This window comes from Penicillium soppii (assembly GCF_028829465.1).
Source record: "Penicillium soppii strain IBT 18220 chromosome Unknown utg000007l, whole genome shotgun sequence".
In the NCBI taxonomy this organism is placed as follows: domain Eukaryota; kingdom Fungi; phylum Ascomycota; class Eurotiomycetes; order Eurotiales; family Aspergillaceae; genus Penicillium; species Penicillium soppii.
Window position 1 is genome coordinate 480,392 of NW_026643237.1, and position 12,817 is coordinate 493,208.

Genomic DNA, 12,817 nt, shown 5'->3' on the forward strand with positions numbered 1-12,817 from the left:
ACGTGAATCACTTAAGAAAGTAGATCCACCGCTGCAATGATTTGGAAAAGCGGTTACACAGTAGAATCCACCGAGATCAGAGGAAAGGTCCGTTTCTTTATCATTAGATAAAGAAAGTATAATAAACAAGATACAAATAACGCCTTTATTAAACTTCTTCTCTTTCTTCTTCTTTCCTTATTGTAACTCTTATTGTTTGGAAAATCGCATCTCTGTAGATCAAGTCTTTGTTTGATCTCTTTTATAGAGTATTTTAGGAATATCTCCTCGCCAAACAATAATTTTCATTCTAAGTCCCACTGTAAATCCCACCGCACAGTTCTTAGGACTTCTTTGGTGTGTTCTGACCATCCGACCTATCATCATCATCCTGGGATTTGGTTCGGATCTGCAGCCACAATCTTAGTTGACAGATCTCGATAAAGAAAACAAACAGCGGTCAAGACTCTGATGTATATCTCTGCCGAAACCATGTGTAGAATTAGAGCGGTGCCCAGGATGCTATGCAGATTCCCGCACGGCCCTAGGCAGTGAGCTCTTCAACAGACCCACTGAGATCAGCCGGGGGCTAACCTAAATCAAATGTCCTAAAATGTGCTGAAATGCTCGAGTATAAAGACAACAGACAGGTCTCAAGTCATAAGTCACAGTAGAAGAGAACAGTGGACCGTTGAAAAACTGATCTCACTTGAAGGTAAACCTCTGTCAATGAGTGAGCGTTGAGATATAATTAGTTAGTAGGTTATGAGACTTTCGATCTTGGAATACCGGTTGCACAATAAGACGCATAGTTACACAAGATAAGGGGAAGTGGAGAAGTTTTCAGCTTAGCCACCTTCGCTGAGTGATTGTCACGATGTAACTAACAAACTAATAATTAGCTTTTATGAGACTTTATCTTTATTGATCAGGTATCGAACCCGCCTGATTTGCCGGTGATATAGTGTCTACCAGACTTGATTCGACTGTATTACGTGATTTCGGCTCCTTGCTAGTTGGATGATCATGATGTGGTGGAGCAACATACACTCTCGCTGTGTTCTCTATAAAATACTTGATTAATTTTTATCGCCAAAAAGGCCGCTAGTTGTCGTGGATATCCTCCAATGAGTTTGGCTTAAACAGAGCTCTAAGTCATTAGCCAGTAATCCCTGATACGGAATGAAATTTGGGATACCCTCCCCTCTTGCCAGCCATCAAGTCCTAGTAATGGGAGCTTATCCAAGCTTTACGGTGAAGTAGACGAGCTCACAGGCCATCCGTGTCTGGAGCTAATAAATCGAAGGAATGGATCGAATCCAATACACGTGGGCACGTGAATACAGTTGGTTAAATAGCACGCATTAGCTAAATACAACTGTAACCGGAGTGATAGCTGATAATAACTGTTAACCTTACATCTGTCGCAAAAAGGTGATTGTTTTCATTTGCCAGATATGTCCTGCTGATTGGTAAGATAAGTGCGGTCGCGATCCACAAACTTCTGGCAGATGAAATGTCTTGTGTATCGTGGTGAAAATCCTGCATCTTTTTCTGTGGATGTATCAGAGGGGAGTTCATCCTGTATTCTACTTTCGGTCTCATGAAACCATTCAAACATTTAAAGCTCTCTTCTTTTCCAAGTCAAGCATGCATGTATTAACTCTCTAAGCGACGAAGGACCGCCGTTAATCTGAACTTGTTTGCTTAGGAGCTAAATCTCTAAGCCAGTGTGCTCTGAATCTAGGTGATACTACTTCGATTCTTCCGTTATCGGATGCTCAGTCGCATCAATATTTTCTGTTTACCAAATAAGGATCAAGCATGATAGCCTTTCGAAAGACGCCAAACCTTATATAACATCATTTCTATTGCTAGGAATTTTTCCCAATAGAGCTAATGCACGCTGCCATCAGGTCTTGTAAATCCCTTTCACCGATGAGGTCTATGTGGTGCTAGGCTGGGGGGCTTAGACTCTTTTTCGGAATTCGCACTTGGCAACTTCATGCGATTATGACTGAGTTTTCGAATGCACAGTCAGTGTCATCTCACATATGCCGCCCATACGTGATGCACCTGATATGTGCCGTGACGAAATAAAGTAAGGTTTACTTACCCCTACAAGCGCTTTGTAGGATGGGGACCAGTATCACCCACACGCATGACGTATCGCCGTTTGCCTGCTCTTTATACTTTATACCAAAAGAATCGGTCGTTCCATAGATTGTGTATATCGCTATCAATCCCGCAGAAACTCGATATCAATCCTGACAGGAAACCCGACTGCTCTTTAGGACAAACATTATGTCTTCAATTGCCTCAACTACCCCCGTCGACAGATTGCTTCAAAAATGCACGGGCAAGCGTGCTTATATACCTAACCTATTCTCTCTCTGCCCTGGGTGGCAGCTGTCTCCGAATTCGAATTACGGACGGAGCGTTGAGGGTTTCCTTGATTCGTGGCGCCAAGAGTAACCTCAAATGAGATCCCTTCATTTAGTCGATATAATAACATAATATGCAGATGGATAAGAGACCCGACCAGCTTCAAACGAAATAAAGAAGTGAAAGGTGCCCTTTTTGCTAGCTTTATTTATCCTGAAGCAGGCAGGACAGAGCTTCAGACCATGGCTGTATTGCTTAGTTGGGTAAGACTCTCCATAAAACATTGCAGCTAATGACGCAATTAACCAATTCCCTCAGATCTATTTTTGGGACGATGGTAGTTACCATCTACAAGGAACTATGCTTTACCAATAAATTCTTATTGTTTCATTTGAAAGTGCTTGATTTGGGAGAGGTGAATTACAAAGCCGATGACGTGGAGACAATCAGGCATCAAACCCTTGCCAGCATCCGTCTGAGTTTATTGTCTGAGTCGCCCAAAGACATTGATGCAGCTCTTATTGCACCAGCCATCTGGACAGCACAATCACGGTATGAGATTGGGATGAGATTGCATCAGGGTATCAAACTTCCTAGGTCTACATACCTCGGCACTTTAGTTCTAGATTATCCAGTACCCAAGTACGAGACAAAATATCAAACTGACATTCAAAAATTCATCAGGCTCTTCAAAAATTCTCCTTTATGAGTACATGCAAGACTACATCGACGAAGCGATCGAATTGCAAAGAATTTTCATCTCCTCGGAGATTTTGGATATTGCGAACTACCTTACTTTCCGAATGAATTCCTCGGCCGTCTATCCAATTGTGTTTCTTACCCTGTAATCATATTATCTGCAACCTATATTCAGCATCTGACGCGTTTTAGTTATGCAAACCAGGTCGAGTTGCCGGAATGGATATTGTCCCATACCCTCGTGAAGGAAGCATTGAAGCAGAGCAACTTGATCATCTCCCTGTAAGTAGAATCTTACATGCAAGGCACAGTATATCTGATATATTAGTGCCAATGATATTGTATCTGCACGTCATGAAATTGTAAGACATCTGCATGGCCTTCCAAAGCTCATATAATGCTAAATTGATTTACACAGATGTGCAACCATGTCGACAATATTGTTCCCTTACTTGTCCACCACAATGGATTGGATGTGTAGGATGCAATCAATGACGCAGCTCAGATGGTTCATAAAGCGTATGAAGAATTTGAGCATGTTGAATCTCAGCTACTTGACTTGGGCCGACAGGAAGAAATCGAACGGGAACTGCAAATCTTTCTAAATGGCTGCAAAAATAGTTGTATTGGCATTTTTAGATGGTCGTGAGTATCATCTTTGGACGTCAGGAACTTTGACTACTGATAGTTTCTCCCAGTTATGAAATCAAACGGTACTTCGACTGTGATCTGACTGAAGGAATATCAGAAGTGCCTGTTTTCCTCGGCCATGCGCTGTAAAATGGGTCACTCTGTAAAGCTTTCCTGCATTTTAGTTAGGTTTCAACCGACGAGCCTTGGCGTCTTTGCAATAAATAGAGAATAGGTTTTAGTAAATAGAAAGGCTACTTTTACGATCCAATTGTCCGTTCCATACGACAAGAAATAAACAAACTCGACTCTAGGTCATTGCAATTAACTAAACACTGCCCGTCATTCTAATCTCCATCAAGCCGATAATTAAAATCATCATCATCATATATCACCACCTCTGTATAGAAGCTGAACTTATCAGCTACTGTGTTATCGCTTTCCTTCCAGCTTCACACTTTTTGCTCCAGCTCAAGCCCATGCGCACTGCCAAAAGAACGATATTCACTGCAGATACTGCGAGATTGATTGTCTGGTGTAAGGGGCTTTTCTGGACTGCTCGAAGAGTCGGCACGAAGAGGGCAAAACGGATAAACAGCAGCGCGGTGGCTAAAAGTGCTTCTGCTTGAGTTGGTATGTGTATAAATGCCTGCATTGTGGTCATAGCGTAAGTAAGAAGACGATTTTCATTGGAATTATGTTCAAAATACCTGCTGCGTTCTCGCTAGATAGCCTTGGTTGCATAAGCTGTAGATTCTGACGCCATGTAGTCATCTACTTTGCACTATATAAGTAACAGAGCGCTCAAAATGCCTGTGATGTGCTCTGTATTCGTCACGAGTCATCCTGACTGATTGAGTGCCCTAAGAGAGAGCAGCCCGGAGATTACTAATAGCCAAAGGTTGGTGAAAATACTATCAGTTCGACCACCTGGGTCTATCAGCGGCCAGAACGAATGTTTCGGGTGTTGTTGCCGCGGGATGCTAGGTATTTTTAGTCAGTAGTGAGCTCTAGGAGCGGAGCTAAAAAAAGTTTTAGATATATATCTAGATTTGCAGGGCTCTGCCCTATGTGATTCATTTTACATGAAAGAAAGATGGACATAAAGCCGTCTTTATATTCTATCTACTAAAGGTATTATTACCTGCATTACCCTCGCCTGTCGCCTTAGAACGAATCTACTATCAAACTAGCGACTACGTCTTTTAATAGAGTATAACTAACCGTTAACAATTATAGTATAGTACCAGCTACATCTAAGCTAGATACCTACAAGAGTGAGAAATTTCGTAGGCGGGTGTATTGCCTATATAGTTTCTCGTGTACCATATATATGAATATATCATTAAACAGTATGCGTCAGCCCCCCAAGAGCCCCGCGGCCATAGAAGTATTAGAATTAGGATAATACCTGCCGACGCCACTTTTCAAAAAACAATTTCCCCCCTGTCCACCGTCAAAGGAAGCAGTCAAGTTTGCAGAATACACAACTCCTTTGCATTGCGGGTCGTTTGACGTATCCTGGTTCCATTGGACGCATTGAGCAATGCAGGACTTCAAGGTATATTCAGTTGCTGGAAGAGCGCTCAGATCTTTGACTGTTCCATTGCCGTATGCCGACTCCACGCCGCTTGGCCAGTCCACGGCACACAACAATGTAAATATTGACCCATCAGATCCCGTCTCTGTTGTCAAGTTTCGTCCGGGACACGGATTTTCAGCGACACCTATTGTGCCCGATGTCACAGGGGCTGAGGATGTAGTGGATGCAGTGGTGGTGGTAGAAGAAGATGCGGTGGCGGTGGCGGTGGTAGAGGATTCTGGTTCCGTAGAGGTTGTAGAGGAAGATTCGGTGGCGGTGGTAGAGGATCGTGGTTCTGTAGATGTTGTAGAAGTGGTATCGAGATCTGGTTTCCTTAACTCGGCGCTATCACAAGATTGTATGTTAGGCTGATTTAGCTTGTGACAAGTGAACCCTAGAGGTTAACATACGTGGTTTTTTTGTTTGCCAGCCATCCTCCCACTCCGCCACTAATAGCACCACCAATGACCAGAAGCGCGACAACTACCAGCAACCAGAAGGTCTTGGAAGCCACTCCACATATCTTCTTAGGTTCCTTCGGAGCTTTTATTTTGAGGGAACCATCTTCAAGTGAGCCGTGGTTTGTCCTTTCTGGTCCAGAAACGTAGTATAAGTATCCAGTATCCTTTGTGACTTCTTTTTCCGTGTCGGGTGCTACTTGAGGCCCGCTGGTATATCTTCGTGCCCCCCTGTATTGTTCTGGAGCCACCTCAAGCCCATCCATCTTGAATAGGTTGGAATCAGATTAAGCGAGGCGCAGTCGATCGCCTGCTGGGGAAAAGAGCCTTTTAGCCAGAATTTGGGTGTGAAATAAGCCAGAGCCAAGTCCAGCGCGAGTTTACAATCAAGAGCTCATTTGTATTTCTAGTGGGCGATTGCTCACAACTTATAACAACTAAAGGTCAGAGCTAGCATAGTCAAAGCACATTAAATTAGACAGGGTGGACGAGACGCCGAGCAAGACAGCGGTAGTTTCATACATGCAGGCATGCATACGCATTTAAAATTAGCTGTAATTTGCTTCTTTGATTGGCTCAAGAGGAGTGGAGCCCAGAAGACGTAGGTGTATAACAATCGTCAAAATCCTTGTTCACGTGTCACTGGTTCTTTCCATGATCACTTAAAATCGTCGTCCGTATCCTAAAAGGCATTACCGTATTAGTTATATTCAGGGGAAGATATTCGCCAGCTAGTTGTGAATCTGTTCATAGAGGTCAACATAGGAATTTAAATGCAAAGCTGGTTGCAATTGACTATTCTGCAGATCAATGTCAATGCTGCCGTGCCTTACTGATCCAAGGTCTAAAAAAGGATCACTCTATTCTTCTGTTAGCACAAGATTTCTCCAGGCAGTCCTTAGAATCAAAGGGCGGATCGTGATCTTGGCACAGTCCACGTGACGTGATTTGAGGCTGAAGCAGAGTTCAGGCTTCTCCAATCAGAGCTTCTTTTTACCCGCCGGCGACGAACTAGTTGCATAGCGTCGGAGCAGTAGACCCTTCAGGAGCTGCTAGTGTCTAGCGTTCTTTAGTGTTCAAGGACTTGAAGCGAGAGCCACAGTAGAGACCTTCACTGTTGCTGATAATGAATTCCTTGGCTTGTTTGATTCACCCTCTTCCGAGCATTGCATAAATGTTAAATACTATGCGTAACAGCCAATAAGTAATCTCAAGAACTCTGGATTGCATTACCCCTAGTTCTGGCAATTCGCATGGGGCGGTAATTAGTTACGTGCTTAGTACGGAGTAATGACAAACGGTCAAAGCAAGAATACGCACAAATACACCGTACTTAAGCCTAGCTAAGGAGGTGTGCGCCTTTTTGGCCTAGCGGTCACGAAACAGGCGTTTTTTCTATGCGACACAAACGATTGCGGATCCCTGGATTTTGGCCACGACAAGAATTACTCAACCTTTCCTTTTCATTCCCCTTAGCACTACAGATATTCACATCGCCGAAGATGGATCCCTTCGCAAAATTACCAACCGAAATTATTTGTCAAATTCTCGAATCTTGCTGCGACTTCACCAGCTTAGACGGTCTTCAACAAATATCTCCCCGAGTGAAGGAAGCTTTCAACGGCTCGTTTAAAAAGATCACCGAGCACGTCCTAAGAAACTGCTCCCTTACAAAGCATGGGCTTTATCACTATTTTACGCTCTTAGCCTCTATTCTATCGATATCCTTCACTCCACAAGCCCTTCTAAAAGAGCTCGCTAGCTCACTAGGGGATGTTATGCGACCTATCTCCCTTTCTACCACCCACTCATTAGCTGCGGTGCATCAGACTATAAAAATAGCAGCGAAAATACATCTTACTGCCTGTGCTTGTCTTCAGTGTTTAATCAATCGTCTCGAGTCCGCAGAGCCCCGCCGTCCTATAGCTTCACATGCTGATGTTATAGATTGGGTAAATGGAAAATTTCCACCACCTAAAGGTGGCGAGCTTATTCAATTCGATGTTGATCCACCATCATGGATCGAGTCTTATCGGACGCATCGGGGCCTCTGGAAACTTGAACTCTTCTACCAAATCTATAATACGGGAATAAACCACTGGCTATGGTCTACAGATGATCTAGACTACTTTATTGAACAGTATCTAGAACATTGTCACTATCCGGGGGGAATAGAAGAGCTCCAGACGATTTCGGAGTGCGTGGTCAATCTATGTTCCTCTGAGCCAACAATTCTCAGCCATCGGGCTTCATATCTAGTTGCCGTTCCATCGCCAACCGACTTAACGGTACAGACATGTCGGCCTCTACCAGATGTTCAGGATACACAAGTTGATTCGATATGGTGTCGGAGTCCGGATTGTGCGAAGGGCAGAAATGCTGTGCTTGGTTCTTTTAATGCCCTTCGTGGCGGTGAAAAAGGCCGTAGTTTTCACCCTCTCTGGAAAGTGGATTTCAAAGCATTTCGACGACTTGGTATACCTCTTTGGGACATGTGGCGATTGTACCAAATGAGACTTATGCACCAATCTCGCAGTGTGCTTTCACCACGGGGCATCTTGGTTGGCGGAGAGTCAGAAAAAACCGAATGGCACCGTTACATTGAAGCCTACGTATGGTTTAGTCTAGCAGAGGAGGGTGATGTGATTGTACAGCTAAGAAAATAAATCCTGAAGTTTTGCGCATCGCATCCGTGACCAACTTCATCCAGCATTAAACGGGTTCTGATTAGAGATGATGATGGAAGATGCTAGTGAGATGAGGCAGTCAAATAAGAAAGAACTTATTTTTGACTCTCTGAACGCAACAGTTTATGCTTATATGAGACCCAATACGATTGCAATTCACACGTATATGGCAAATAGGAGAAGATATCAATAATCTGGCTTTAGCCCTTGATTAGCACCAGCCCGATGTCACAAGAACACAACAATTCGCATAGCAAAGCCATTATACTTAGAATGGGGGTCCTCATAACACCTTACTTACAAATATGCCATAGAAGGGGAGGTTGAATTGAATTCAGAACGACAGCACGTGAATTGACAGAAACGCATAGCATCTTGAGTAGATTTTGAGCCTGGGAGAAATATAGCAAATGAAAAATAGACTTTTTGCAAGGAAAGGAGGACAAAACAAGAAGAAAAAAGAAAGGAAAAGAGATGGAGAAGACTTAATTCAGTTGACTCTTACATGGGATGCTTGCCAATGGTCAAGAAGTGGATGATCCTCCATGATGTTCATTCTTTATCCTCAACTCATCCCCTTGAAAGGCTCCCTACAAGATCTATAATTCGGAGCTTGTTATTTGTGTCGACAAGAAAGTAATGAACAGGAGCGTGCTCAGTTTTGGTGAGCGATAAGCGGCAAGGGGTCAGCACTAAAGTAGAAAGGGAAAACCATCTCGCTCCTAAAATTTGGTGTAAACATGCCGTTGAGATTGCAATGAGAATTAGAATCTTCAAAATCAACAAATTCATCCGGTAATCATCAGGTCTCCCTTATTTTAGTTCCATTCGATGTATCGTGGGTGTGGGATTAAGCATCCCTATCTATCCATGGATGACAAATAAGATATTCACCCCTTGCTTGATTCGAATATATATGGAAGCATGGATATGGTACATATACGGAGTATAATAGATAAAATAGCTATCTGGATGGAGAGCGGCCACTCCACTCTTATTGCTCGAATCCCTCGACTTGGCTCTTAGTCTTGACAGAATGCTGCATCCCGTCCTCGATATCAGTAGTATTAATGCTGTTCTTTCGCTGACAGGTACGCCACAACATTTCTCTTTACGGTTGCTTTCTTCGAATGAAAGATTGTATCTCCAGATTAAAAGAGAAACATTTCTGAATGTCAGACAGTGAAAGCAAACAAATAAACAGTACTTCAAATTCCACATAATAAAGTCAAAGCACACAGCACCGAGTTTCTCATTGAAATCCGTCTCATATCATCCAGAAGGATACAATTTAGGCATCACAATTTAGGTGCATAGCCCCCACTAAAGGAAACATCAACGTGTGCGCTCCCTGTAAAGCTCGGAATTGCAGTCATCAGTCCCTCCACTCTATCCATAGAGAGCATTGGGGCTGTACAAAAAGATTCAATATCCAAATCTCTCAGGTGCTCGTCCAGTCGTGGGAGCACCCCATCAAGCGCCTTGCGCTCCAGCTCAAATTGAGCTGCCCGACTAAGCCCTTGATTCTCAACATACCAACTAGGATCCGATTTTATCGCACCAACCTCATACAAAGCCAACAGAGAAGGATCGACTCCCGCGTTGGCAGCAGCTTCATAGGCCATACGCTGACCAATACCCAGAACCATCGGACGACAGTGGGGCAAGATGTAACTGTTGTATTCAGCGCTTCGATGGTCTTTGATGCTTCTTTGAAGGTCCTTGAGCTCGACTATAATCCCGGCCTCGTGCTGTGCTAGCAAGCAATTAGGCATTGTGGCCTCTGGGATTTTATACCTCTCAATAAGGAGCTCCGTGGCAAGCCCTGGTAATCGTCAATAGACAGAAAGCGTGAAAAGTGGACAAGGGCATATATACGGATAGATAGTACCAAGACTTCCCCTTCCGCGATACCAGTGGCGCGAGCCAAGCTCTATGCCAATTAGCTATCTTTATGCTTACTATGGAGTGATCATACCTCGAATGTTGTCAGCTGATTGTGAGGGTACATTCCCTGCGCGCCACTTCGTTCAATGAGGCTGGCCAGGCTTCCCTGGCCGTTGAAAAGGAAGACATTTTTCAGAATGACCCCTAGTCCATGCCTAGCTCCAGGGTGAAGTGATACATCATTGCTGAACACGTCAGTAAGCCAATCAGCAAACGGCTTCATTACCGCAATCTGTGCCAAGGAATGCATGATTGGGAGTTGCTGGGTCCGGAAGGAGATGATCGGAGCCCGTTCACCCTTTGCACCTTGTTGGACTGTTCGGCGCTGACTATATGATCCAACAATGAACGTAGCGCACTTGAGGAACGGGATCATCCACAAGCTAAGAGCCAATGCACCAGTTCCCAGGCGGCCAATAGTTGATAAATATTGATCTCGCAAGTTGTCAGGTTTTGCAAGTTCTCCAAGCATTGAATTAGCAGGTAGCCGGACATGCTGGAATGATGTCAAGGCATGGTCTAACATCTTTCCACCTGCGATGGAAGGAAGAAGCCTAATAATTATAGCTCATATCAGTATGTGGAGCTTAATTTGAGCATCCTCCATACATACCAAGAGTGAACACCTTCGCACATTTGCTTCCCGTCATTGATTGGGACCACAAACGGCCGAATGCCTCTATTCTCCCCCTTAACTAGAAGACGTGCCATAACGATTGCTATACGGCGTATACCTGCAATAGGCATGGATGGTGGCATAAATCTGCCATATAGTCAGTATTTCGGGATCACAAATTAACTATTATGTATACTTTATTGCTTCCGGATTTGGAGTGTTCAAAATGAAACCCCCGTCAGTTTGCCAAGTTGCGGTAGTCTCTAAGTTCCGCGCATCGCATCCGTGGCCAACTTCATTTAGCATGAAAGGGGCTCTGATTAGATTACCTGTTATTATTTTTCGCCTAACTCATATAGAGCAGAGATAGGTCATACGTAATATCAAAATTTAAAATCTCCTTGAAAAGGGGCTCTAGATCTGGCCTCTTGAAGACAAAGGGAGCAAGTGTCCCTGCAACAAGGTTAAGCTGAATAGTGAACAGAATCTGGGCAGTGGTATCGCGAACGATTATTCTGTCTTGGTGGCATTCCCAAAATTTTGGCGTGAGATGAAGAACATCTTCAAGGGTCAGACCTGATGACAAACGTGTTATTTTGGGACTTGGTTGAGCCTTGTGGTCTCAAACTGACTGTGCCATCTTCCAATCGCTCTAGCGCGTGCGTACGAGCGTTCTAAGTCCTTAAGACGTGTGGTATCGCCATAGTGATGCTCAAAAACGCGATCAGAGAGAAGGCTAGCTGAAGAGGATTCCATTTGAAGTAGCAGTGGAACAGAATACTTTTAGACCACGGGATTCAATATTTGGTATTTAGTCACAGAGAATAAGAAGACTTAGAAGGCCATAATTATATTCCCCTGTTAGTCTCCAAACTCGTCATGGCCTTTCCGAAAGCCGGTTTATCATCATGACTAGTCGATCTTTCGGATCATTTCTGCATCGCTTTCTAGAAAACTTGCAAGTGAATCTATAAGTTCAGACATTGATAAATCAGGTGGAATAGATCGACCCCATTACATTTAATGTGGAACTCGCTCCCCCTCTACAAGAATAAAAATTTCGAGAAACGTGTCACCAATAAGCATATTGAACTTACTCATTTTTTCCCTTTTTTCCCGGTGCGTCAGAACCATTGCGATGCAAACTGGCCACGTGGAGATCATTGTGTAACCACCGCTAGAAGATCCTCCATCATTCTTAGATTCGTGTGCATTGTCTATGTCATCGTGTAACCCACTGATCAGATACGAATTACTGTTTGGGGAAGCCGACATTATAGTCATAAAGTGGTTGCGCTCTGTTGAGCTGATAAGTTTGGCGGCCATCGGCCACCACAATAGTATAATTCATATGCATGGTTAAAATAAGGTTTGATTGAATTCTGGGAAAAACTATGGTTTGGTTGGCGGACCTTCCGAAGGAGAGTCTATTTTTTCCATTAAAGGATGGTAAGGCCCGGTTATATACTGAGAACATGGGACGATAACTTTATAAGTATACATACACTCAGGACAAATTCCATCTTATGCCGAAAAACAATAATTGAAGCCCTAGAGACCACTGATGGATGTAGATAAGGGTTGTTATAGTAAATGGGATTCTTTTTAGTGACTTACCAAATGCCATGATCAGGCCTTGGGATATCAAAGAACCATTACGAATCACCTATCTTAGAGTAACCTGGAAACAATACTAAAGAATGCGGGAATTTAATCATTTCGATTGACTTATGAAACATTGAGCAAATGCAGATAAACCGCCAGATACACCGGTGAAAGCTAGAGAGAAACCGGTCAACAAAATCCTTGAAATCCATGAAAATATCGGATCAAA

At 43.5% G+C, this 12,817-nt stretch overlaps 2 protein-coding genes across 2 annotated transcripts; both read right to left on the minus strand.

Moving 5' to 3' along the window:
- Positions 1-5,052: 5,052 nt before the first annotated feature.
- N7529_009440 (uncharacterized protein) lies at positions 5,053-5,999 on the minus strand (the record flags this gene model as incomplete). The annotated part of the gene is made up of 2 exons (XM_057244967.1): positions 5,053-5,620; positions 5,686-5,999. 2 exons carry the CDS (start codon positions 5,997-5,999, stop codon positions 5,053-5,055), a joined length of 882 nt encoding a protein of 293 aa, XP_057093230.1.
- A 3,719-nt stretch (positions 6,000-9,718) lies between these two features.
- Positions 9,719-11,739, minus strand: N7529_009441 (acyl-CoA oxidase; the record flags this gene model as incomplete). The annotated part of the gene is made up of 7 exons (XM_057244968.1): positions 9,719-10,245; positions 10,299-10,353; positions 10,399-10,921; positions 10,981-11,130; positions 11,180-11,299; positions 11,361-11,559; positions 11,616-11,739. The coding sequence occupies 7 exons, from the start codon at positions 11,737-11,739 to the stop codon at positions 9,719-9,721; spliced, it is 1,698 nt and encodes a 565-aa protein (XP_057093231.1).
- Positions 11,740-12,817: the final 1,078 nt, after the last annotated feature.